General features: G+C 39.2%; 1 protein-coding gene across 1 annotated transcript; it reads left to right on the plus strand.

Annotated features, from left to right (window-relative positions):
- Positions 1-213: 213 nt before the first annotated feature.
- Positions 214-18,833, plus strand: LOC139444608 (tumor suppressor candidate 2-like). The gene is made up of 3 exons (XM_071225514.1): positions 214-483; positions 7,298-7,406; positions 8,418-18,833. The coding sequence occupies exons 1-3, from the start codon at positions 347-349 to the stop codon at positions 8,496-8,498; spliced, it is 327 nt and encodes a 108-aa protein (XP_071081615.1). The 5' UTR covers positions 214-346; the 3' UTR covers positions 8,499-18,833.
- The last annotated feature ends 8,127 nt before the right edge of the window (positions 18,834-26,960 follow it).

Below are 26,960 nucleotides of genomic sequence, written 5' to 3' on the forward strand. Positions count from 1 at the left end.
ACAGTGGTTCTTTGAAACCGAATGAAATAATTGTGTCTAAAGTTCATCAGATAACATGTCAACCCGGCTTTTTTATAATTATAAATACACATGTTTTGGTAACGAGAAAAAAGTCTCGATCACCGTCTGACAGGCGCGCGCTCGATACAAGGGAAATAACTCTAATTTCCAAGATAAGATGTTTCTAGAAACATCCGGTTCCGGTGCAGCTGAGCGAATATATTTCTCATCAGACAGTTGTTGATAATATCGTCCAAGAGATCACAAACTAATGATAGATTAGTGAAAAGGGGTGTAGGTCACATAGGACTTGTTGTCCGCATGTGAATAGTTATTCCGTGTTAAAATGGGCCAAACAACGTCGTCAATCGCCAGTAAGATAGCACAGCCCGTGTCATGGATGTGGGGGAGAAAGGGGGAGACCAAGAGAGCCGATATAGCCAGCTACAAGGGCCCATCACCGTTTGTTCTCACAAGACAAAGGTTAGTTCTGTCCTCCTCCGTGTTTTTTCATATGTCAGCATTCAACAGTCGATATGAATGAATGCAATTACATCGGATGTAAATTTCAATTTACAAATTATGGAAATACGACAATGATGTGCTTTCTAAAATCGAAGTCCTAGTTCTACGCAGCAAATAAAATTGGGATTCAGATAGGTTCATTATCTAGGACACTGACTGATTATCACCCAAACCAATGCCAAACTGTCCTGAAGATTTTTTTAAAAGTTTTAATGATAAAAGAATGTCCTAAAGAAAGATTCATGAATATGTCCTTATGTCATTTCTTTTCAGCAAAATCACTGATGAAGTAACATTTAATTGATAAATCAATCAAATATTAGGTGCATGACTTGAATTGTAAATTTCATACTTCAGTCTTCATAAAAGGGTGAGGTCACTCTGGACACATACTACAGGCATGTTAAATGCTATTAAACAAGTATACTTCAACATAACTTGGACTTAAATAGTCATTTGATAGTATACTCGGACCCCATGGTACCGCGGCATTCATCGTATCGCGGCATTTGTGATTTCCGATAGTTCACGCGGGACACGCCTCTTAGCGGCTGTCTTTTAATGCAAATCAGTAACCACGAAGTGCTCACTTCGTAAACAATTTCAATTTCCTCGGAATGTTCCGTCTGCTGTAAGTAAGGAGTTATTTATCAGTTGATACATATTTCTGGCATCTGTTGTAATATTGCCTTACCCCCATCTATCAATGGCCAACTATATAACCCGCAGTTCCCCAAGTAAACTTTCTCTATCGACCTGAACTAGACCATCTGCATATTCATGGCGTCTATTGAGGTAACGGAAGTTACGTAGTCCGCACATTTTTTCCCGCTCTGTGCCCAGAATCTATTGGGAGATCATAAGGGCCATAATGCCAAACTTAGAAATACGTTCTTCACTATTAACCAAAAGATAAATACATACTTTGGGCATACTAGGAGTGCTTTTTATATATTTATTGTTGACTTTTAACATTTTTCCATTTTGTGACAAATTATTGTCATCCAATTTTTTTTAAACAATCTTAAAATATCATTTCTGATATTTTGATGTTGACTTATAAAAATATTTTTCTCTTATTTTTCGGTAAATATGCATTGAATACCTATTGCTGATAACACATTTAGAATTTTACTTGTGCTGTCTTTGCACTTGTCTGGACAAATCACTGATGTCTGGCATGATCATATCAAGTGGTTGGTAGAATTATGTCCTCTTTTTGTCCAATTCGGACCTCCATACACAACTTTTCTCTGTACCGCGATACGATGGAGTTCTCTCCCTTGTCAAACAGAGCGCGAGGCCCGGCTTTTACTCGGAGCTACTGATGTAAATAATGAACTTTTATCAGTAAAATATGCATTGTTTGATAACATGAATGATATCTGATACAGAGAACACGAATAAACATAAAGGTTAGTGAGTGCATTTTGTTCCGTTTAGCGTACATGACAAGTACCGCGATACCCCGAGGTTGCAGGCTACTTGTTTTGATGACATCATGTGAACTGATGAGCATATCCATATGTCCTTACTCTGTTTTATGTTTCTACAACAGAACTCCTAGCCTGTTCACTATTTCTTGCTGAAACTTACTATACAAATCAGTCTAGTGGTGGTGAACTCATCAGTGCCTTCATCTTCCTGAGGCAAGGGAGTTAACTGACAGTAAAAATCCAGTTTCCACCCTTGCCGAACTAGGTGTCAATTATGGAGTTATGTTTTGGCTGGACAAACAAGTCTATGTCCAATCAAAATCGCGTAATGAAATCGACATTTGGTTCATTATGTTCATCATATTCACAAACAACATGGTGACTGCTGTGCAGTTTTTGCTTGATTGCAGGATTTTCAGTGCATGTGTGTCATAAACTGGTCGTTGACAGATATTTTCCAAATCTTTTCATGTTTTTAATGAAGGTGCTCACATGATTTGATGCACTTATTGAAGTAAGACCCATTTTATTACAATATAATCTTGATTGTCGATGCAGTCGTCTTCACTGGTCACCACCATTTTGTTTGTTGCAAATGTAAGTGACATGAGAGGTAGAATCTGATTGGTGAATAGGAGGAACATAGAAGGGACATAAATGGTAATAGCAACTGGTGGCGTTAAAATAGATCCCAGAAATTCCAGCCTAGTTCGGTATGGGTGAAACTGTACTTTATCCCTAGCCTCGGGAAGATTGGTTCAATCTTTACGTAGAGGGGAATGTCCGAATAACTCTCCATTCCTTAAAAATAATGGAGCAGGGGGCCCCGCAGGGGCTGAGGCCCATTATTTTTAAGGGATGGAGAGTTATGAGGATATTCCCCTACTTAAAACTCCTCCATACTTTTAACACTTTGACAAAATATTCTGTGGTTGAAAATATTTGGAAAAAACCCAGAACTCTTTGTTGTCTGTATTTAAACTGCGTGAGTCGACCTTGCATGATGCACGAGGAATGCGTTCTGTTGCATGTGCGCCAAGCTCCGTCACGAGCTTCATAATTTCGTTGTGTCCTAAACTAGTATTTATCAATCGCTTGCACATTGTTAATGCATGCTGATGGGTATAATAGGAAATATAGAGCCCCGAACAAGCGATATTTATGTTACCTTATTTGTTTTTTCTCGTCAAAGGTTTATCTAACTGTTATAATTATGAACATTGTTGTGGGTAACCTGCCCTAACACAAAATATATACATATTATTTTGAGCTTTTAAGTATTATGCAAAATTATGAAAATATTTAATAGTTAATTTCACACCATGCCTTCATGTGCCGCAGTAGCTGAGATTGGCAATTACACGTTTTCAAATCTGACAATGCGGGTTCAAACCCAGCTGACGACACGTTTTCGGAATAAATGAAAATATTCACTTGTAAAGAAATGTAAAAAATAGTTCCATCTGTTCCAAGTGGAAATTGATTCAAATGTTGCTTCAAGATAATGTACAGTTGACAAGTAACTCTCCATTCCTGAAAAATAATGGAGCGTTCAAACCATGGAATGACGTCACAGATGTGTTTTAATTCTAAGCAATGCCCAGATAAAGCCTGTTGTGTTATAACTCATTGCACAAACACATGACATGTTAAACAGAAAGGAAGTTGGAAGGACCATGTTGACACAGAATGGAAATTGAAACAATTGTGATTGATATATATGCAGATTAAAGTTTAACATGTCTAAACAAATAGCCTGAGTATTTCACTGTTGATACCAATGTTTATGACTCACTGCTTTCAGATAGAAGTTTCTGATCTGGAATCTCCATTGAGCATGTTGTTTTAGAATCACGTTATAGACAGATTAGCTGTTATCACCGTACAGACATTTTCTTACATGAATCTGTGGTATACAAAGGTCGATTTAACGGTTGGCCCCTGGCCAGTTATAATTAAAAAGGGCTTGCTGAAATGTAAAGTAGATGGCCCATCTTGCTAGTACAATTTTTACCCCTTCTCCGTTTATGTTTTATTTTTTTACGTGGACACTACTCCTGAATTGTGTAAGTTCGATCAGAAAACATTCAGTGGATATGAGGTGGTGTGAATGTTTAACTCAGAGAAAGATATATGTCCATCATCTCGGTAGAATGACAACTGGTCGTTATTTTGTAATGCTGTGCATTACAACATCTTTATTTGCTCATAAATCGTTATAAATTGAGGCAAATGGAAGCCATCTTTTAAACTCAGAGGACAGGAAAAGGCGATTTAGGGGTGAGGCTTTCTCAAAAGAATTTCAGAACCCCATTTAGCTGTTTCACAGTTTTGAGAAGGACCAGTAACTTTTGAAAGGAGCAAGTCCTGTTGGCTACATACAAGTTTGTTGTTAAATCTACACTTGTTATCCTTGCTCATCCGGTGTACTGTATCTCCATTCTAATAGGATAAATACCCCGGACCCAATCACCCCATTTTAAAAAAAAAATCAAGCAAGCTCCATCTCTCATCAGCAACTTAGCACATTATTTTTATTGGTCCTGAGCTTGAAATCATCACCCAAACTCAATGCCGCTTCTGAATGCATAGATATACACATTCAAAATCACAGCATGATACAAACATGTCCCTTGTGTATTTATATGAATCACAAGACTGCTATGAATCTATTTTTAAGCAGGATAAAATGTTTTCTGGAGTAATATGGGGTGGGAATTTCTTATCATGCTTATGGCACAAGATGATATGGTTGTATTTGCGTCAGCACAAAAGTCGATATGAGTACTGGTTATATCGCTGCTTGTTTAAAACCGGCCTCAATAAAACGATCATTTTTATTTCCGCTAGTGCTTCTCTCTCCTGAAACGATAAATTGTGGTTGACTCTGTTGGAATTATTCAATAGAAATTTCTCGATAGTATCTGTAATTTCATCCAGATATTTGTCTCTATTTTGTTAAGGATTAACATGATTAAACCTATTTTTGTTTCTTAATAATGGACAATTAGAGTCATCACTTACATTTGGTGAAACAGGTTCCTGTGAGTTGACGATATCATCCTCTTCAAAACCATCAAAATATTCCCTAAGTCTCAGTCGTCTACAAAAATGATGTACGGTATATCCAGTTCAACTGTTCATTGTTCTTGTTTGGTGTGAATTTTAGACCCCGTTTTCATAAGTTGATTTCTGTTTCTGTTAATTTTTTAGGGATATATTTACTTTTTTAGGATCAATTTGTATATCTTCAGGCTTCTATGAACCTGGTGATACTGTCTTTACCTGTATTAGTGTAAAGGTTTCCGTGATGGTGGTAGTAGTTTAAATCATGGTTGTTTTCAAAATTTTAATGAGCATGATTTCTATTTCTTTCTGGGGGCACGGGTACGAGGCACCACGATTCGCTGTGCAGAGTTGCGTCCCTTGGGCCCGCAGAAATCTATGATTGTGGGTTCAGATCCTGATTTGCCCCGATTATGTTTCTAGGTTTGTCAGCACCATACCCGTGCTTGTGGGTTTCACCCAAGTGGTAAACGTCCGAGACCAGTATCACTTAGGGCTTTCCTCCCACGTTAAACTGGCACGCCATGATATAAATGGAATACTGTTAAAAGCGGCGTTAATCTCAACTCACTCACTCACTCACTCACTCACTCACTCACTCACTCACTCACTCTATTTCTTTCTGTTGTCATAGGTATGTTCTTGACCATGTCGGTTCCCAAATCCACAGAATCCCTCCCCTTGAGGATGGAAACCAACTCTTTCCTCTTGTGACTATACATTGTATTGATCCTGAACATATCTTCCCTCTGGTGGTCTCCTTGTCATTTTGTCCTGACCTAACGTGGCGGAATGGTTGCTGCACATCACACTCGGCCACACATGCGTAACTCCAGCCGGGGTTTGGTTGATGTTCTTGGTAATTTTAGGGCGGGTATTGTTGCTTCTATTTTTCTGTACACATTTCTTTTCTCTGCAGTAGTTATCAGTATTACCTGAAACATCGTCTCCTTCCTCCTCCATATTTCCACTGTCTTCATCTCTTCCTTGTCATTGTCTACTTTCCATAATTTCAACAGAAAGTTTTAAACCTGAGGATGAAGTGTCCTCCTGGAATGCAAATTCTATGCAGTCGTCCATGTTATGATTCTTTTATTCATATCTCAGCAGTTTTTCTTCCAAAAGTTTGACTTCTGTTTGGAACCTCTTAATTCATAGATTGCCAACTCTTTACGTATGTGTGACCTGTGAAGATCCGGGGTAGAATAGGTCTTCAGCAACCCATAACAGGCGACTGTACTCGTCGTTAGAGGCGACTAACGGAATCGGGTGGTCAGGTTCGTTGACTTGGTTGATGCATGTTATCGATCCCAATTGCGTAAAACGATGCTCATGATGTCAATCTGTGGATTGTCTGGTCCAGACTCGATTATTTACAGACAGCCGTCATATAGCTGGAATTTTGCTGATTGCGGTGTTTAACAACAAAACAAAAAAAACAACAACATATGTCTGTCTCTTTCCTCGGATGACCTAGGATCTTATTAATCCAAAATTTGTGTTGGAGGACTGGCTTATCTTTGCTGAGCCATTCTTTGTCAATTTGTACCCGCGCCTGGTGCTGTAAGCGACTACTTTCACTTAGGTTACTTTGCCATTCGGAATACATGCGATTCTTTCTCAAATGTGCCTCATTAACATCTGACAAAGATGACAAGGGAGCATGTTCGAATGTGAACATAGTAATGTTGATTTTTCAGTTATGGTTTCACATGCCTTGAGAAATTGTTCTTCCCTGAACACTTTTTCTTTTGTCCCATTTTCTTTAAAGTCCTTCCCGGCAACATTTTAGAATTATTTGACTTCTTGATTTTTGTTAGAATTTCTTGTAAAGTGTTGTTGGTTGTTTCCAACTTAACATATATCTTTATAACATTTTGTTATGAAATGCTTTCAACATGATCTTCTTACAATGTTTTTTTTCTTAGATTTAATAATATGAAGGTCTGGATTAATTGGATCTGGTCCTTTGAACATGTTAAATAACAACTTGAATTTGAATTTGTATTGTTTCTGTTTTCAAGTATTACATCATGTGCAAAGTGCACTCATGACACGGTTTCATTTCAGCGTTTTAATCAATGCCAAATACTTTGAAATTAGTTTTATGATCCAAATGCGTTAACTTAAGCTTGCAGTACTGTACAGATAATGTTTGGTCACAATTCTGTATTTTTAGATCACTGAATCAGTAAATCAAGTGATTTTTTTATAAGGTCTTATTCTTATATTGAATGTCATCTTGTTCAATTTCTGTGTTTGTTTTCCAGCTCGATGTTTTTTGATGAAGATGGTGACCTCGCTCATGAGTTCTATGAAGAAGTGCGAATAGGGAAGCGGTTTATCATGAGACGCAAGCGCCACAACCTGATTCCACAGGTACAACTGTTCCCAGTATTTATTGTGTGGTCATCCATGTAGAAAGTGCTTCCAACAGGATGGAAACTATACCACTATAGAGAGTCTGTGTTTAACTTGCATGTCCATTTAATTTAGACATATTCTGAAATTTTAGTCAGCATGGTAACCATGGTAACAGCAGTTATTTGATAACATGATTAATATCAACTGTAACATTGACTATCACATCGATCCACTTTTTGTGTCCTAGCAACAGCTCTGCCAGTGATGTTCCAGTATTCTAAACTGGGATTTCTATTCTTGTTTTCTTCATTTCAGAGGTATTTTAAAAATGTATTTTGAGATTGTATTCATTGTATTAATATAAATCAAAGCATTATAACCTCTTTCTCTTTATTGGTCCTGTTAACTGCTACAAAGATGTAAAATTAATTATTAGTTATTACAGGTTTTAGAAGTTTATAATCCCAATCTGGCAATTTATTTGTAATGACAGTTGCAGACTTTGGGTCGAATAACGGCCTCTGAACAGGTCCAAATAAATCCCTGTGTTTGTGCATTGTTTTACTATTCCTGGTCCAAATATATCCCTATGTTTGTGCATTGTTTTACTTTTCCTGGTCCAAATATATCCCTATGTTTGTGCATTGTTTTACTTTTCCTGGTCCAAATAAAGCCCTGTGTTTGTGCATTGTTTCACTATTCCTGGTTGAAATAAATCCCTGTGTTTGTGCATTGTTTTACTATTCCTGGTCCAAATAAATCCCTGTGTTTGTGCATTGTTTTACTATTCCTGGTCCAAATAAATCCCTGTGTTTGTGCATTGTTTCACTATTCCTGGTCCAAATAAATCCCTGTGTTTGTGCATTGTTTCACTATTCCTGGTCAAAATAAATACCTGTGTTTGTGCATTGTTTCACTATTCCTGGTCCAAATAAATCCCTGTGTTTGTGCATTGTTTTACTATTCCTGGTCCAAATAAATCCCTGTGTTTGTGCATTGTTTTACTATTCCTGGTGTGTGTTTCAGGGGGAGGTGGAGCTGAGCCATCCACGCATCCATGTTGATATTCCAGTGGTGATGTGTGAAGCCCTGATGACTGTCAGATGACCAGTACCCGCCTCTAGGTACAATCTGTAGCATGTGTCAAACTGTAGCAGGTGGCATCATCATCAACCACGGACAATGATGGGTGTGGGTGACGGTGAAGGTTTGGACTTCCCTGAAGCAGACTGAGAGTTGACATCATCATCCTGTGTCTCCACTTCTGTCAACAGACAGACATAGTAATATATCATTAAATTTAATTAAAATCAGATCTTAGGTATCGCTACCACCAAACAAAGATCTGAGGACATCCCATTATAGATCATGTCAGAATGACCTTTCATCTGACCAATCAGAGCATCGCCTACCAGATCAGGAAAGTGACAGTCAAAATTTGTTTTCTAATCATGCAACTACATAGGGATATTCCGAACGACAGTTGCGGTCTTTAGGACTGAATCCATACAATCTAGATCTATTAGCCATTCCAAAATGTTCCTTTGTTCATTTTTCAAATTTTTATTCAAGAATTTGTCAAAACATATTTCAAAGTGTAGTCGCAATTAATAAAAAAAAAAGTGCCGTAATGCATGAGAAAGCTGCTTTCTGATTGGCTAATGTCAACTTCTTGTCAGTCAATCCATTGGTAGGTCAAAGTTCACGAAAGGTCGGTCTGACGTGACCCGTATTGGGATGTCTTCAGATCTATTCAGCTGTAGCGAGAACTAAGATCTGATTTTATTGAGATTGTTTATCATGAAGAAAACTTCCATCTTGTCAACATGGGGGGAGGGGGCATGGCTGGCCCAGTCGTCTAAGGCCCTGCGATTCGCTGTGCAGAGTTGCGTCCCTTGGGCATGACAGAAACCTATGCTTGTGGGTTTGAGTCCCGGTTCGCGCCGATTATGTTTCTAAGTTTTTTCAGCACCATATCCATGCTCGTTGGTTTCACCGAAGTGGTAACATCTGAGACCTGCATCACTTAGGGCTTTCCTCCCACATTAAGCTGACACGCCGTGATATAACTGGAATAGTGTTACAAGCAGCGTTAAACCCAACTCACTCTTGTCAACAGATCTTGGAGGTTTGCGGATCAACATTAGGTAAATCAGGATTATCAGGAATCTTCCATGCAGACCATTTCCTTCAAATTCATAGATAATACCAATTACCAAGCGATATTCCCGGATACCCATGATTAGTTAATCTGTAAGTGTGTTAATCCAAACCATTTTACCGGTACAGATTATTGTTTCATTTTATCATAATGTTCTTCATGTGGGCGCTGATATGGTTCAAGCATGTAACAGTCATACAGGAAGAGTTAAATAAGTAGTACTGGTGCCTTGTGGGACCTTCCTCCACGAGTGTTATATCTGCCATAAAACAATACATACCGTATTCGACATAATAAGCGCCCAGGGCGCTCTCAAAATTAGAAATAGGGGGCTCTTATTAGAATATTATTTTGGTGGTAAACAACAGAGTTGAAAGATCGTAAATTTCGTGGTTTTTGCCGACAGCCTGAAATGTTTATACACAAGATATATTTTTCCAGAATTTAATTAAATAAGGATGCATATAACACACGTATTATACACACATAAATAAGTCTTGTGTACGTTGATCAATTGGAAGGGGTGCTAATTTGGATTGTTCACTAGCCAATATATTAGCAAATATGGCTGTGGGCGCTTATTACGTCGAATACGGTATACAGTGTTTGAAAGGGGGTGCCATGTCATGATGGCCCTTGAGGTCTTCTCCTGTCATGTTTGAATCTAGGCATCCCAAATCTTCATCTTTCACTTTCGGATTATGACAGAGACCACTTTAATTCATTCTTAATTTTAAACACTGCCTTTATCATGGTTTAATTTACACATGTTTACTAGACATGTTTGGATTGAGTACCAAGACATTATGTTGATCATTGAGTGCAGTTCTTGCTACTGCAAGTGTCAAGTTTTCTTTATTATCAAGATGCATATTGTATCTTGACAAAGTATTTTGTGCTGATCCACACACAACAATAGTAGCCTGAAGTTTTTTTAATTTTATCTCAAGTTTAAATTTTCCATGGTATTTCTTTGACAATATGACCATTTGTGGGTATGCAATTTAGCATGTTATACAAACTATGTGGTATTTAGTTCACAAAACATGTTCAAGAATACCATTTGTACACCACAATCCTGGTAAATGGAAAATCTCACCTGAGTGTCTTTTGATATCAAATATATCAACACGAGTTGATAAAAGTGAAAAAACACTGAAGCTTGCCGAGGAGTTTTTCCATTTTTGTCAACGAGTGTTAATATATTTGATATCAAAAGACATGAGGGTGAGATTTTATTTATCATCCAACATCATTCTTCCAATTTTTTCATTTTGTAGATTGTAATAAGCAGTGTCTTCAGTGTAAAAAATACTGCTAACAGCTTCAGTAGCAGAGCCATTAGTGATGTCATTTGATTGTGACGTCGTGGTAACCAATGATGTCACAATGGTTTGCAAAGCATTATAATGCGATATCGCCTGTGGGAGTCGTTTTTAGATGATAAAATATGATTGTAGCCTCTCATGGTGTTGCCTAATCTGATTATGACCAAATAGAACTGTTGACAGAACGGAACGGAACATATCAGTTTCCCTGCATTTACCAGAACAGTGGTTGGAAGTGAAGGCGCGTGTTCAAAGTATGGGCCTCCATTGTAGATAAAGGGAGACAACTCTTCTTGAACTGTTGTAGGAGTGCTGTGTACATCCTTCAAATCCTTGTATATATTACATCCCATTCCAAACTTGTGGAATAAATCAAATATTTCTAGTTTCCATGGTAACAGAACTAGGAGAATATATTGTAATCTGTGGCAGGTCTTGTCACAAATCTGTTGTGCTGTTTTCCATTAAATGATATATAAATATATGTCAATTTTTTTTTATCTGTGATCAAAACTGTATTGCGTATGTGATCATTTACATAGTCGACATCATTCAATTATTAAATATTGTCCTACAGTACAATGTGTTATTGGCTTAATTATACTTAATTGCTCAACATGCATATATCATCTTATTTCATTTTATTTGAACAGTTCAAGGCACTTCTGATGATTCAAGAGAGTATATAAAATAGTGTAAAGGGAGTGTAAAAAATATATTTCGTTTTCTTCATATGCATGATAGGAAATGCATACATGATATCCCCCTGTCTGGTGGGCATTTCGGATGAGAAAATAGCACCGAGGGAACCTATTCTTGTCATAAGAGGCGGCAAAATGGATGGGTGGTCCAGTTGATTGGTTGATTGCCTGTCATTGAATTCCAATTGCTTGTCATTGAATCCCATTTGCGTGGATTGATACTTTTGATGTCAATCACTGGATTGTCTGGTCTACATGTCTAGACTTAAACATTTACAGACCGCAGTCATATGGCTGGATTTTCGCAGAGACTGACATCATATAAGAAACAAATAAAACATTTTATTCGTCTGTTTGTTTGTTTGTTTCATGTTGTTTAATGCTGCACTCAACAATATTCCAGTTGTATGACGGCGGTCTATAAATAATCAAATCCGGACCAGACAATCCAGTTATTGACATAATGAGCATCGATCCACGCAATTGGGATTCAATGACGTGCATCAACCAAGTCAGCAAGTCTGACCACCTGATCCTGCTAGTCGCCTTTTACCTGTATCTTCACGGGACACATGATATTACCTAACCTGCATACTGAGCCCACTCTTAAGGCCTTATTCATGTCATGAGCTAGGCAAATGAAAGTACATTGGGGATGGTAACATGAGATTTGCCACTATCCTTAGCTTTTCATTATTAGATGATCTTAAGACTGAATGACTGTAAAACTGCTGATGTGTCATCACACTCTGGATTGTGCTCTGTGGTTCCATCTCACCATTGTGTCATTTCCCTACAGTGCTGCTGTAATGGAGACTTAACTCCATAGTCTTGTGGGGGCACAGGTGCCCCAGTCGTCTAAGGCGCAGCAATTCACAATGCAGAGTTGCGTCCCTTGGCAATGCCAGGAACATATGATTGTGGTTTGAATCCCGGTTCACCATACCCATGCTTTCCTCACACATTAATATAACTGAGATACTGTTCAAGGTGGGATTAAACCCAACTCACTCACTCATTCACCTGATCACATGACAGTTGTATCTGTTTTTAAAAGTTGAGGTCACTGATTGAGGAAAAGTTACAACCAGCGAAATAATGTCGTTTTTGCTGGAAAAGCACATCCTGTTTTGAAAATTACTAGAAGTTTTATCTAGATCAGAAATCATTAACAAAATGCTTGATATGCATCCTCATCACATTACAGGATGTTTAACAACTTGTTTGTTTTACATGAATAAGGCTTAAAAAATAAAAGAATTAGTTCTCAGGCAATGGTTTTTTAAAATATAGTGCAGGCGGGCGGTGTCTTTTTGTTTGTTTTGGTTGTTCAAATTAGTATATAACCAAATAAACAGTTGTGTAGCCAAATAAACAGTTGTGTAACCAAATAAACAGTTGTGTAACCAAATAAACAGTTGTGTAGCCAAATAAACAGTTGTGTAACCAAATAAACAGTTGTGTAACCAAATAAACAGTTGTGTAACCAAATAAACAGTTGTGTACAATCCCCGGGGAAAGCGCCTCCCTACATAAATGTATTCCTTGATGTAAAATTCTGGAATACAGTGTTCGACTACTTTGACTTGGAATAATTAAGGATTTTTTTGTTTTGTTTTTAAAATGGAAATAAAAACGAAACATGCGGCTGACTTTATGATTATGGGGGCGGTGCCTGAGAACCAAGACTATTATTTCTTTTAGCCTCAAATACACCTCCCCTTCAACTACTGATGAATGCAAGGTTGGCCAAGCAGCCCTGGAACCTGTTCCACAAAGTGATTTTAGTGCTACGACTATCGTAAGCCTATGTTAAAGTATGGGAGTTACGATCGTCTTAGCACTAAGATTGCAGTTCCAGATTGATTAATTTATTATTACTGTATATAATCCTGCCTTTTGTTTATTACGAGACTCAGCATGAGATGTTACCAAAGTCAATGTACATGTATATATCATTAAGTGATAGCCTCATTTGTTCCTGTCTTGTTACAAATCCCAGTACTGTATTTATTCGTGTACAATACATAATTTTAGACTCCAAAGAGTGCGTATTATACATGAATAAATACATTATGTTGCAATATGATGTTCGTATATGTATATCATGAATATGACCACACAGAAGGTATTTGAAGGTTTAGGGGGCACAGATAGTCCAGTTGTCACTGTGCAGTGTTGCATTCCTTGGGCACACCAGAAACCTGTTGATTGTGGGTTCGAATCCCAGTTCGGCCCAATTATGTTTCTAGGTTTGTTAGTACCATACCCGTGCTCGTGGGTTTCACCAAAGTGGTACATGTCTGAGACCTGCATCACTTCGGGCTTTCCTCCCACATTAAGCTGACGCGTCATGATATGACTGGAATAGTGTTAGAAACAGCATTAAGCCAACTCCTGTTTAAAGGTGTTTTATTGACTATTACGCATGGGTAGATCATGTAGATTGAGATGAGTCATTTGGAGCATCGGAATGATTTGTTGTGTAGGCCTATGGGTAAGGCTGGAAAATAAAGATGCATTAGACATGTTAGCAGTAAAATGCCCTTCATAAGGTTTGTTATGTCCTTATACTCAAAAGAAATTATTTTAAAATTAATATCATGATTATTACAGCAACTACTGTTGTTTAGTATAATAATAAAAGCTGTTTGTATTGGACATAGACTATACCATCAGTTTCATCAATAAGTTTGATTAATATTTTTTCGCATTTTATAGTTTCTCTTTTTTTTCTAATCAATCAAAAATATGGACAATAAGGAAATTAAGAATAAATTTACATTTACAAAGTTTTTGTTGGTGGTCTTCGATTACACTGTTTCTGGAAAACCAAATACCAAAACAGTGTCCCCATTGAACAGAATATTTCATGCTGGTATTATGGTTGTTTGAAAACTGGAAGAGTTTATTTTGTGTTGTTTTTGTTAAACATTTTGCAAATGTATATATATTTGTGTTTAGTTTTGAGGGACACTAAAACCAGAAATTGTACATTGTTCGAATGGTGAATGGGAACTAGCTTGGAGTTGTTGTAAGTGTTGTGATTGTATTGCTATATCCTGTACGGGATTTACCTACTCATCCCAATTCCCGGGCAAAGGAAGTAATGTGCAACATGACCCTGTCAGATAGTGTAAACAACTTGCGGCCTATTAGCGGCCTATTAGCGGCCTATTAGCGGTTCCTCTACTCCTCCTGTTTTCCACCATCACTGTCATGTTTATGATTGAGGACTAGGAGTCAGATTACCCTCCCAGTGCCCAAAGCAGTGTTTGAAACAATAAATGCCAGGCTGCCATCAGGACCCACAGACTTTAGAAGCTTCAGGCCCTGACTAGACACTTCAGGCACTCGTTAAAAAAATGCAGGGTATTGTGACAAATAAATTGATACGTGAATTTACTGCAGGCTATAAGACTCATACAAATTTGAAACTAGGGGCCGACATGAGATCTACTTGCCACGGGCCTATGGGCAGGCGTTTATTTCGAAAACACTGGCCCAAAAGCAACTGAAATGGTGATTGGGAGGCATCAATGGCCACTGTGTGTGGATAGTGGTTGGAAAGTTTTCTTAGGAAGATTCCCGACTGTGACATCTTAAGGCAGTTCAATTGGCTGTGCAGAGTTGCATCCCTTTCTTGTACCAGAATTCAATGCTCATGGGTTTGGTAAAATTCACCCGGCTGGTGTGAGATAAAGATATACCCTATCAGCTGTGGTTTCCCTGCTTCAGAATCAACCACATTGGTTGCCATTATGTCAGGATGCACTGGTGTGAGATAAAGATACACCCTATCAGCTGTGGTTTCCCTGCTCCAGAATCAACCACATTGGTTGCCATTATGTCAGGATGCACTGGTGTGAGAGAATGAAATAGCTTTATCAACTGTGGTTTCCCTGCTCCAGAATCAACCACATTGGTTGTCATGTCTTGGCCAGGATGCACTTGTGTGAGAGAATGAAATACTATAGCTTTATCAACTGTGGTTTCCCTGCTCTAGAATCAACCACATTGGTTGTCATGTCTTGGCCAGGATGCACTGGTGTGAGAGAATCAGACGCCTTTATCAGCTGTGGTTTCCCTGCTCCAGAATCAACCACATTGGTTGTTATGTCTTTGCCAGACTGAACTGGTGTGAGAGAATGAAATACCTGTTTCAGCTGTGGTTTCCTTGCTCCAGAATCAACCACATTGGTTGTTTTGTCTTGGCCAGGATGCACTTGTGTGAGAATGAAATATCTTTATCAACCATGGTTTTCTTGCTCCAGAATCAACCACATTGGTTGTCATGTCTTGGTCAGGATGCACTGGTGTGAGAGAATGAGATACCTTTATCAGCTGTGGTTTCTCTGCTCCAGAATCAACCACATTGGTTGCCATTATGTCAGGATGCACTGGTGTGAGATAAAGATACACACTATCAGCTGTGGTTTCCCTGCTCCAGAATCAACCACATTGGTTGCCATTATGCCAGGATGCACTTGTGTGAGAATGAAATATCTTTATCAACCTTGGTTTCCCTGCTCCAGAATCAACCATATTGGTTGCTATTATGTCAGGATGCACTGGTGTGAGAGAATGAGATAGCTTTATCAGCTGTGGTTTCCCTGCTCCAGAATCAACCACATTGGTTGTCATGTCTTGGCCAGGATGCACTGGTGTGAGAGAATGAAATACTATAGCTTTATCAGCTGTGGTTTCCCTGCTCCAGAATCAACCACATTGGTTGTTTTGTCTTGGCCAGGATGCACTTGTGTGAGAATGAAATATCTTTATCAACCTTGGTTTTCTTGCTCCAGAGCCAACCACATTGGTTGTCATGTCTTGGCCAGGATGCACTGGTGTGAGAGAATGAAATACTATAGCTTTATCAGCTGTGGTTTCCCTGCTCCAGAATCAACCACATTGGTTGTCATGTCTTGGTCAGGATGCACTGGTGTGAGAGAATGAGATACCTTTATCAGCTGTAGTTTCCCTGCTCCAGAATCAACCACATTGGTTGTCATGTCTTGGCCAGGATGCACTGGTGTGAGAGAATGAAATACAATAGCTTTATCAGCTGTGGTTTCCCTGCTCCAGAATCAACCACATTGGTTGTCATGTCTTGGCCAGGATGCACTGGTGTGAGAGAATGAAATACTATAGCTTTATCAGCTGTGGTTTCCCTGCTCCAGAATCAACCACATTGGTTGTCATGTCTTGGCTAGGATGCACTGGTGTAAGAGAATGAGATACCTTTATCAACTGTTGTTTTGCTTTCTCCAGAATCAACCACATTGGTTGTTATGTCTTTGCCAGACTGAACTGGTGTGAGAGAATGAAATACCTGTTTCAGCTGTGGTTTCCTTGCTCCAGAATCAACCACAATGGTTGTCATGTCTTGGTCAGGATGCACTGGTGTGAGAGAATGAAATATCTTTATCAACCATGGTTTTCTTGCTCCAGAGCCAACCACATTGGTTGTCATGTCTTGGTCAGGATGCACTGGTGTGAAAATGAGATACCTTTTTCAGCTGTGGTTTCCTTGCTCCAGAATCAACCACAATGGTTGTCATGTCTTGGTCAGGATGCACTGGTGTGAGAGAATGAAATATCTTTATCAACCATGGTTTTCTTGCTCCAGAGCCAACCACATTGGTTGTCATGTCTTGGTCAGGATGCACTGGTGTGAAAATGAGATACCTTTATCAGATGTGATTTCACCTCTCCAGAATAAAAAGCAACAACATTGGTTGTCATTTGATCTTGGCCAGGATGCACTGGTGTGAAAATGAGATATCTTATCGGCTGTTGTTTCCCTGCTCCAGTTATTTGGTAAGCCCATGATAATTTAACCAGACACCTGCCTCATGTCATTTTAGTGCCCACACGCTATCTTTTCTCGATGAAATATACCATATGCATGGTCCTTCCAAACATTCATGCATGGTGTAAGTCTCATCTGTACCAAGTTCTCAGATGTCTTTAAATGTTTATTTAAATAAAAACATACATAAAAAATAAAATGCCTCACCATTTACTTTGGATGATAATATAATAATCATAATGATTAATGTTACGTGGCCTTAGATTCGTCCCTATTAGCATCACTTCATGTTGTCTATTTGATTTGATATTTGGTACTTTGACCCCGTGAAGATACGTGTCAGAATAGGTCTTCAGGAACACATGCTTGTCGTAAGATGCAACTACAGGATCGGGTGGTCAGGTTCGCTGACTTGGTTGGCGCATGTCATCGATCCAAATTGTGTGGATCGATGCTCATTAGTGGATTGTCTGGCCCTGACTCGATTGTTTACAGACCACCGTCATATGGCTGGAATATTGCTGAGTGTTGTGTTAAACAAAAATAAAAACCAAACAACAAAAATATGATATTTCATACTTTTGAGAAATTATAGTCTGTAGTTCTTGTACACTGCTGTTTGGAAACTGTTGATGTATATTTTGGCCAAACGTTTGTTTCTTTATGGTTTACATATTTTTGCTAACCAATTAACCTGGGTCAGTGAAAATGGAAACAAATATAACTTTGGGGGGTTCTTTTTTAAATATTGTACTTGGCATGACGTCATTGTTTGTGTAGGGTGGTGGGGTAGCCTAGTGGTTAAAGCGTTCGCTCATCACACCGAAGATCCCTGTTCGAGTTCTCACATGGTACATGTGTGAAGCCCTTTTCTGGTGTCCCCTGCTTTGATATTGCTGGAATATTGTTAAAAGTGGCGTCAAACCATACTCACTATTGTTTTTGGAAGGTCAGTATAGTGGGAGAGAATACTAGTTGTGTATGTCGTGCAGGATTTTTCAAATTCTTACAGTCATGTATGTATATGCATATGTATATGCACTTCTGAAGAGATTTTGTTCTCTTTATATGATGTCTGCAGTGGCTACTGACTGCTTACAATTATGAAAAAGGTTGATTGTGTTAATAATTACTTTAATAATGGATCATGTTTATAGTTGCATCTTCCTATTTTTCTTGTCCTTCAAAGATAGTGTTAGGGCAAGTGAAAATATATCGGACAATTTTATTTTATGAATGTAGCTTTTGGCTCCTGTGGGTCTAATCCGTAAACAAACCTATTTTTGTTTTCCCACACTTCTGCAGCCTGGAGGACATCCCCCCGTATGTCCATATCTTACCTCCCTGAGTACAATCAAACTAGTCATGTATAAGTTATGTTCAAATCCTCCCTGTTTTGTAAATTGTTTAATTTATACATGCTTTGTGAATAAAATGTAAAATGTGATCATCTGTATGCTGTGTCTGTTGTTTTGAATCCTCGTGAATGCCAAGATTAAAGCATGGGATTAACGGATATTGAGGATGGTCTTTCCTATAACGGTAGCTTGAGATAGGGGAGTTTCTATTTTACAAGTCAATCTGCCTGTGAAATCCGCAGATGGGGCTGATATCATTCGATCAGTAATGTGTATATAAATAGATTTCAACACGGGTGGCTGCCAGATAGTAGATGTCATTGATCCTACAATGGATTGTTTAAAAAACTAAGGGAATTAGGTACGTTTTGAATACGAATTGGGGCGCACGGGTGGCCCAGTCGTCTAAGGCGCCGCGATTCGCTGTGCAGAGTTGCGTCCCTTGGGCACGCCAGAAACCTATGATTGCGGGTTTCGAATCACGGTTCACCCCGCTTATGTTTCTAGGTTTGTCAGCACCATACCCGTGCTCGTGGGTTTCACCGAAGTGGTAAACGTCTAAGACCTGCGTCACTTCGGGCTTTCCTCCCACATTAAGCTGACACGCCGTGATATGACTGGAATACTGTTAAAAGCGGCGTTTAACCCAACTCACTCAGTCACTTTCCTCCCACATTAAGCTGACACACCGTGATATAACTGGAATGATGTTAAAAGCGGCGTTAAACCCAACTCACTCACTCACTGAATACGAATTGTATATTACAGGCACGTGTGCAGTAATCTGTTACTTGCAAACCCTAAAACCGCACCATTTTAGCTTCGAATCAATGCATATGTGTGTGTGTATTCTCAAGATCGCAGAGGCGCTGTAATACATAACACAACAATTATGAGTGACGTCATCAGGCTTACTGCTTACTACTCATACCTAGTGTGACCCTGCACAATATGGTTTCAGCAATGTATGTGGATTGTCAAGGCGATGTTGACAAGGCATACGAGACAAAAGGTTTGCAATCATGAAAGTAGTCCGTCATAATCTGACCGTAGGTCGTCAACAAAGAGGAATGGTGGACCTGGAATTAGATCTCACACACACGTTTCTTACCAGTTGTCTCAAATAAGTGTCTCACACGTTTCTCACCAGTTGTCACAGGGCGTTTCTCACACACGTTTCTTTCCAGTTGTCTCAAATAAGTGCCTCACACGTTTCTTACCAGTTGTCTCAAATGCGTTTCTCACACACGTTTCTTACCAGTTGTCTCAAATAAGTGTCTCACACGTTTCTTACCAGTTGTCTTAAATGCGTTTCTCACACACGTTTCTTACCAGTTGTCTTAAATGCGTTTCTCACACACGTTTCTCACCAGTTGTCGCAAATAAGTGTCTCACACGTTTCTTACCAGTTGTCTCAAATGCGTTTCCCACACACGTTACTGCCCAGTTGTCTCAAATAAGTGTCTCACACGTTTCTTACCAGTTGTCTCAAATGCGTCTCCCACACGATTCTTACCAGTTGTCTTAAATGCGTTTTTCACACACGTTTCTTACCAGTTGTCTCAAATGCGTTTCTCACACACGTTACTTACCAGTTGTCTCAAATAAGTGTCTCACACGTTTCTTACCAGTTGTCTCAAATGCTTTTCTCACACGATTCTTACCAGTTGTCTCAAATGCGTTTTTCACACGATTCTTACCAGTTGGCTTAAATGCGTTTCTCACACACGTTACTTACCAGTTGTCTTAAATGCGTTTCTCACACGTTTCTTACCAGTTGTCTCAAATGCTTTTCTCACACGATTCTTACCAGTTGTCTCAAATGCGTTTTTCACACGATTCTTACCAGTTGGCTTAAATGCGTTTCTCACACACGTTACTTACCAGTTGTCTTAAATGCGTTTCTCACACGTTTCTTACCAGTTGTCTCAAATGCGTTTCTCACACGATTCTTACCAGTTGTCTTAAATGCGTTTCTCACACACGTTTCTCACCAGTTGTCGCAAATAAGTGTCTCACACGTTTCTCACCAGTTGTCTTAAATGCGTTTCTCACACGTTTCTCACCAGTAGTCGCAAATAAGTGTCTCACACGTTTCTTACCAGTTGTCTCAAATGCGTTTCTCTCACACGATTCTTACCAGTTGTCTTGAATGCGTTTCTCACACACGTTTCTCACCAGTAGTCGCAAATAAGTGTCTCACACGTTTCTTACCAGTTGTCTTAAATGCGTTTCTTACACGATTCTTACCAGTTGTCTCAAATGCGTTTCTCACACACGTTACTTACCAGTTGTCTTAAATGCGTTTCTCACACGATTCTTACCAGTTGTCTCAAATGCGTTTCTCACACACGTTACTTACCAGTTGTCTTAAATGCGTTTCTCACACGATTCTTACCAGTTGTCTTAAATGCGTTTTTCACACACGTTTCTCACCAGTTGCCGCAAATAAGTGTCTCACACGTTTCTTACCAGTTGTCTCAAATGCGTTTCTCATACACGTTACTTACCAGTTGTCTTAAATGCGTTTTTCACACACGTTTCTCACCAGTAGTCGCAAATGCGTTTCTCAACCACAGGTGTTTAAGAAAGAATTGCACTGCACGGGACATGTGTTTTCCAATCTGAAGAGAAACAAAACATCCTCTATATCTCCAGGGGCTTGCATTTCGGTAAACTTACACTAACATTGAAAAACTGACTGACACGCAAAAGAATGCCCATAAAAATCTTTTTGATGGAAAGGATGTCTTCGTGTCCACTAAAACTGGCGGTGGCAAGTCCTTTCCCTATTTCCCTTTTCCTTATCTCGACGTATGATTGGTCGGTAAAATCAAGGGTGGGTAATTTGAGATCGCGAGACCCTTGAGAGGGGATGTGAGATGAAGTGGGGTTTTACGTCGCGTTCAAGATTATTGCACTTATATAGTGATGTGACATGCCAGCCTTTGAGATAGAGGAGGGGACATCGCAAACACTTTTATAGTTGTATTAGTGCTGATTTTGTCATACTACAAGATTCACTCACATACTCCGCTCCTTAAACTAGACCACTTCTTGCTGGTTATTGATGTAACCAGTCATACAGGACCACAGGATGCAATCGGTCATTAAACTGGATCCCTTCTTGCTAGGAATTGATGCAATCGGTCATTAAACTGGATCAGTCCTTCCTAGGAATTGATGCGACCGGTCATTAAACTGGATCACTTTTTGCTGGGAATTGATGCAACCGGTCATTAAACTGGATCAGTCCTTGGTAGGAATTGATGCGACCGGTCATTAAACTGGATCACTTCTTGCTGGGAATTGATGTAACCAGTCATTGAACAGGATCACTTCCTGCTGGGAACTGATGCAACAGGTCAGTGACCAGGATCACTTCTTGATGGGAATTGATGTAACCTACCATTGACGTGGACCACTTCTCGCTGGGAATTGCGGATGATAATATAATTATCATAATAATTAATGTTACGTGGCCTTAGATTCGTCCTCCCTTTTAGCACCACTTCATGTTGTCTATTTCATACTTTTGACCCCGTGAAGATCCGCGTTGGAATAGGTCTTCAGCAACCCATGCTTGTTGTAAGATTCGACTAACAGGATCGGGTGGTCAAGCTCGATATGCTGTAGTCTAACTGTACATGCCTTTTTAGTTTAATTTAGAACCGAGCGCTTCTTAAGAATATGACCGCCTTCGTGGTCTAGTGGTAGAGCGTCTGCCCGGAGAGACTTTAAAAGATGGTACTTCTTACCCTGCCTGGCGCTCGGCATTAAGGGACTGGTCGGCTCGGAGTCTAGTATACTGTGTCTGAGTGGGGTATTCATGTTAAACTGCACTATAAAATCGGCATTAGTCCGGACTGGTACAATTTCACCACACATCCCCTTGTATGACCACCAGAACTGTCGCCTTGAAACATAGACTCATCTGTGAACAGTATACTATTCCGGTCTTGGAAGTGGACGCAAAATTGGGAGGGAGCATCTCTCTGACGTCGGGGCCGGATTTTACGCTCCCACATCCTGTTCTGTACGGTTCAGCCACGCATTGGTCTCAACCCAGGAACTGTCCGATTGTAATTTAGCAGTTTGGTGTCGATTCCGTAGATGCACTATTCAAATATGGTCGTCTTGTGGACGTGATGTCACACGTCTCCAAAGAGATGATATTGTGTTTCTGAAAATATCGCATGAACATACACGTGCAAATTATGAATCAATACCTTAAAGTAGAGGAGATGTCTTCATGAATTGTATTGAAAGATGCTTTGTTTAAGTTCAGGACCCGTGAAGATCTTCAGTGGGTCTTCAGCAACCCATGCTTGCCGTAACTGGCGACTATGCTTGTCGTAAGAAGCAACTAATGGGATCGGGTGGTCAGGCTCGTTGACTTGGTTGATGCATGTCATCGATCCTAATTACGTGGATTGATGCTCATGATATCAACCACTGGATTGTCTGGTCCAGACTCGATTATTTACAGACCACCGTCATAAAGCTGGAATATTGCTCAGTGCGGCGTCAAACAAACAATTGTTTAAGTTCAGAATAAATTTATATGTATTGAACTTCATATGAAGCACAGTTTGTTTTCCCCGTTAGTAATATAAACCGGCTATGTCATTTGTTAAACTGTCCGACTGTAAAAATAAACGCATATGAGACACAATTCAATCATCGACTTTCCCATACACAGGGCCAGACATAATACTGGCGGACAGATTCTCCACAAATGTTAATCTTCAATTTGCTGAGAAATGTAATCCACCTTCAAAGAACGGACCGCCACCGATGAGAGGGATATGTGAGGATTATGCAAACTCAAGGCTCCATCACTTGTGAAGAATGTTTTTTAGCACACGGACTGTCGTCTGTTCACTGTAAACCCTATTTGTTTCCATGACAACTCATCTGTTACATTTATCGTTTATTTAAGGTCAAGGTCCGACTCAAAGTATATGAGACTCAATCAGGCGTTGCATGTTGCCGTGCAACCAACACATTATTTGTTAAGGCAAGAGTGGCGGGGAGTACCAGTCGGACAGGACATACTTTGCGAACACCTGGTGTCATCACTGATTTTCAGTGATCCATTTATCTATTTTTCACCGCTATTTTGCCTTTTACGTCCAATGACATCTGTTTCGTAGGCTAATCGAGACTGGTTATTCTCTAGCCTTGACGTTTGGTATTACCTAGTACATCACAGTCTTGTCTATCTATCTCAGACCTTACGGATCCACCTTCCTTAAAAATAAAGACTGACAGAAAAATAAAACCAGTTTTGCATTTCTATATGCCACCGAGAGTTAAAAAGCGATAATAAAACTCTGATAATAGAAGTAATCTCAAAATATTTGACATCGACTGAAATACTGAAATGAATGTGCATATCTTATCTTGAAAACAGAAACACTTCTGGGCATCTCCGTCAAGAAAGGTATCAAACCTGACTAAAAGACGGAGAGAAGTATCAAATCGGGGTGAAAGACGGAGGGAGGTATCAAATCGGAGTAAAAGACGCAGAGGGGTATCAAAGAGGAGTAAAAACCCGGGGAGTGATATCTAATCCGAGTAAAAGCGCAGAGAGGTGTCAAACAGGCGTTAAAACCGAAGAGAAATATCAAATCGGAGTAAAAGCGCAGAGAGGTGTCAAACAGGCGTAATAACCGAAGAGAGATATCAAATCGGAGTAAAAGCGCAGAGAGGTGTCAAAAAGGCGTAAAAACCGAAGAGAGATATCAAATCGGGGTAAAAGCGCAGAGAGGTGTCAAACAGGCGTAAAAACCGAAGAGAGATATCAAATCGGAGTAAAAGACGCAGAGAGGTATCAAATAGGCGTAAAACCCCGAAGAGAGATTATATATCGGAGTAAAAGACGCAGAGAGGTATCAAATAGGCGTAAAAACCCGAAGTAATAAATCTAATAGGAGTTAAAGAAGGAGAAATGCATAAAATCGGAATTAAAGACGGGGAAAGGTGTCATATCGGAGTACAAGACGAAGAGATATAAAATCGGAGTAAACGAAGTAGGTATAGATTGTTTTCAGACATGGCACAATTTGAAATAGTACAAAGACTCCCCAAGAGGTTGATGTAACGTTTTCTGTTGACATACACTGTCTATGTTCTATCATAATATTCATTGCAATCAACGAGGACCGGAATTCTTCCGTTTCGGATGTATAACATCCATTAAACACTATGTCGTTGCTATACTATCTTCACATTAATCTACTTTAATGGTAAATATCTAACAGTACATGGCTGATCTACACTTCCGCCTTCAAGCAAAAATATCGCGATTCTTGACACTACAAAAACGGCTTGAAGTGTTACAAAAAACAAAAAGTTTCTTCTCGGGGGCGCCCTGGAATTTTGTTTGAGGGAAATGATTTCTGTTGTAATTATGCAATGCAATAATATTTTTTAACAACCCACAGTCCCACAGAGAGAAAAAAACATTCACCAAAATACTTTTAACTAAAATAATAAACCATTCATAAATAATACTTGTGACGTCCTCACATTGTTCTTTCAGGGTATTTTTCCCCTTGCAATAATATAATATGCAGTTAAGTACTAAAACCCCGTTTCCCCCTCCGATTGTTTTCATTGAATTAAGGGTGTTTAATATTCACACGTAGGTCTTTATGACTTGGTGAATTATTCATGTAAGACAAGAACTAAAAAGCGTACATGTATGGAAATAATGCCATTATCATTCACGAAAACATATTAATCGAATAATCCCTGGCCACTTGCAAACACCTTTTCCAATTATATTCATGTCAAGACAAAGACTCAAAAGCGTGCATGTATGAAAATAATGCCATTATTATTCACGAAAACATATTATTCGAATAATCCCTGGTCTCATGTAAACAACTTTTACAATTATATCGTAATTAGATACAGGCTGCGTTAAAGGAAAATACGTCGTGTACGTCGTGTATGAGACCAAATGAGAAACAATCATGCCAGCATTCACTCCTGAACTGCGATGTAAATGTATTCGATGTTCTCGGCCATGTTTGTTTGCAGGTCATGCTGCATAATTACCCTTTTCCCAAACACTCGACTGCCTGCAAATATTGGTGACAGCTATTTTGTGGAAAGACATAGATAAGTTACAAAGGCAATGCTTTTAATTATTCCCATACTTCCGGTATTGCCGCAACAGTCACAACACATTTGATTTCTGCCCTGGAAGCCATAGATGCGTGGCAAGATTGTGAATGTTTCCCATCTCGCTGTAACTAGTAGTGTTTTATCTGTTTTCTGTCAGGGATTACACGATGTGATTATAATAGGTCCAAATACAAGTTTCCTGACAAAAAGTTGTGAACTTTGTTTCCCAGACAAATCTCCATCTTATTGTGTATATCACGCATGTCGTCTTGGAAACCTACGGGAGAATACTCACTGGTCGTCAAATGGAATTTCGGAAATGTGTTTAGGTATTAAAGTGACTAAACATAGACATCGATTTCTATTGATAGGACGACCGGATTATGTGTAAGCTATTGCAATCAGTGCAGAGACTCGGGATTTCATAAAACACCGGTAAGCTTGTCAGACAGCGCTTTGTGCCTTACATTGCTTGTAGAATTAATTGTACAATCGACTCTGCTTTTAGCAGAGATTTCTTTTGAGTATGGAAAGGGTTTTGTAGTTTATATTTACACATTCGATTTAGTTGTTAATCCCCTTGGATAAAACACATTACAACACGTGATTGGAGCTTACAGACTGACTTAACACTGTCGTTCTGAAACTGTTTTTTTAACATTCGTTCTCTGTACAGTATTCGCGCGTGGAGGGCGTTGTTTCTCCAGCACAGAAGCATTTTCGATTCCAATTGATCAGGAAGTTTGGTTTAAAGTTTAATTCCGTGATGTATGGTTTCCAAAAGCAGTGACGTAACTTTCTGGGGACTGAGTTTCGCAAAGACGCTAAAAGTTTATGGTGTTTCACCAAGGGGCTTTCTTGGGATCGCACTGAACGTCTTTTAAACATGGATACCAGCGCTGGAATATGTGACGTTTTGCTTCATCAGCGATATTAAAGGCATTTCAATGATTTTTGACAAATGGATGTGGCTCTGGTTAAGGTATTTGTAACGTGACCTTGAAGTTTAAATAGACGTAACCGCTGAAGCGTTAATCTCGGATTATTCCTAAATCTAACGCTGGTAGTCACA

The sequence above is a fragment of the Haliotis cracherodii genome, unplaced genomic scaffold (genome assembly GCF_022045235.1).
Source record: "Haliotis cracherodii isolate W230 unplaced genomic scaffold, xgHalCrac1.p SCAF_6, whole genome shotgun sequence".
Lineage (NCBI taxonomy): Eukaryota > Metazoa > Mollusca > Gastropoda > Lepetellida > Haliotidae > Haliotis > Haliotis cracherodii.

Coding starts and splice junctions, on each gene's coding strand:
- LOC139444608 (XM_071225514.1), top strand. CDS start 347: ATGGGCCAAACAACGTCGTCAATCGCCAGTAAGATAGCACAGCCCGTG. Junction 484..7,297: donor TTTGTTCTCACAAGACAAAG/GTTAGTTCTGTC, acceptor TTTGTTTTCCAG/CTCGATGTTTTTTGATGAAG. Junction 7,407..8,417: donor GCCACAACCTGATTCCACAG/GTACAACTGTTC, acceptor TGTGTGTTTCAG/GGGGAGGTGGAGCTGAGCCA.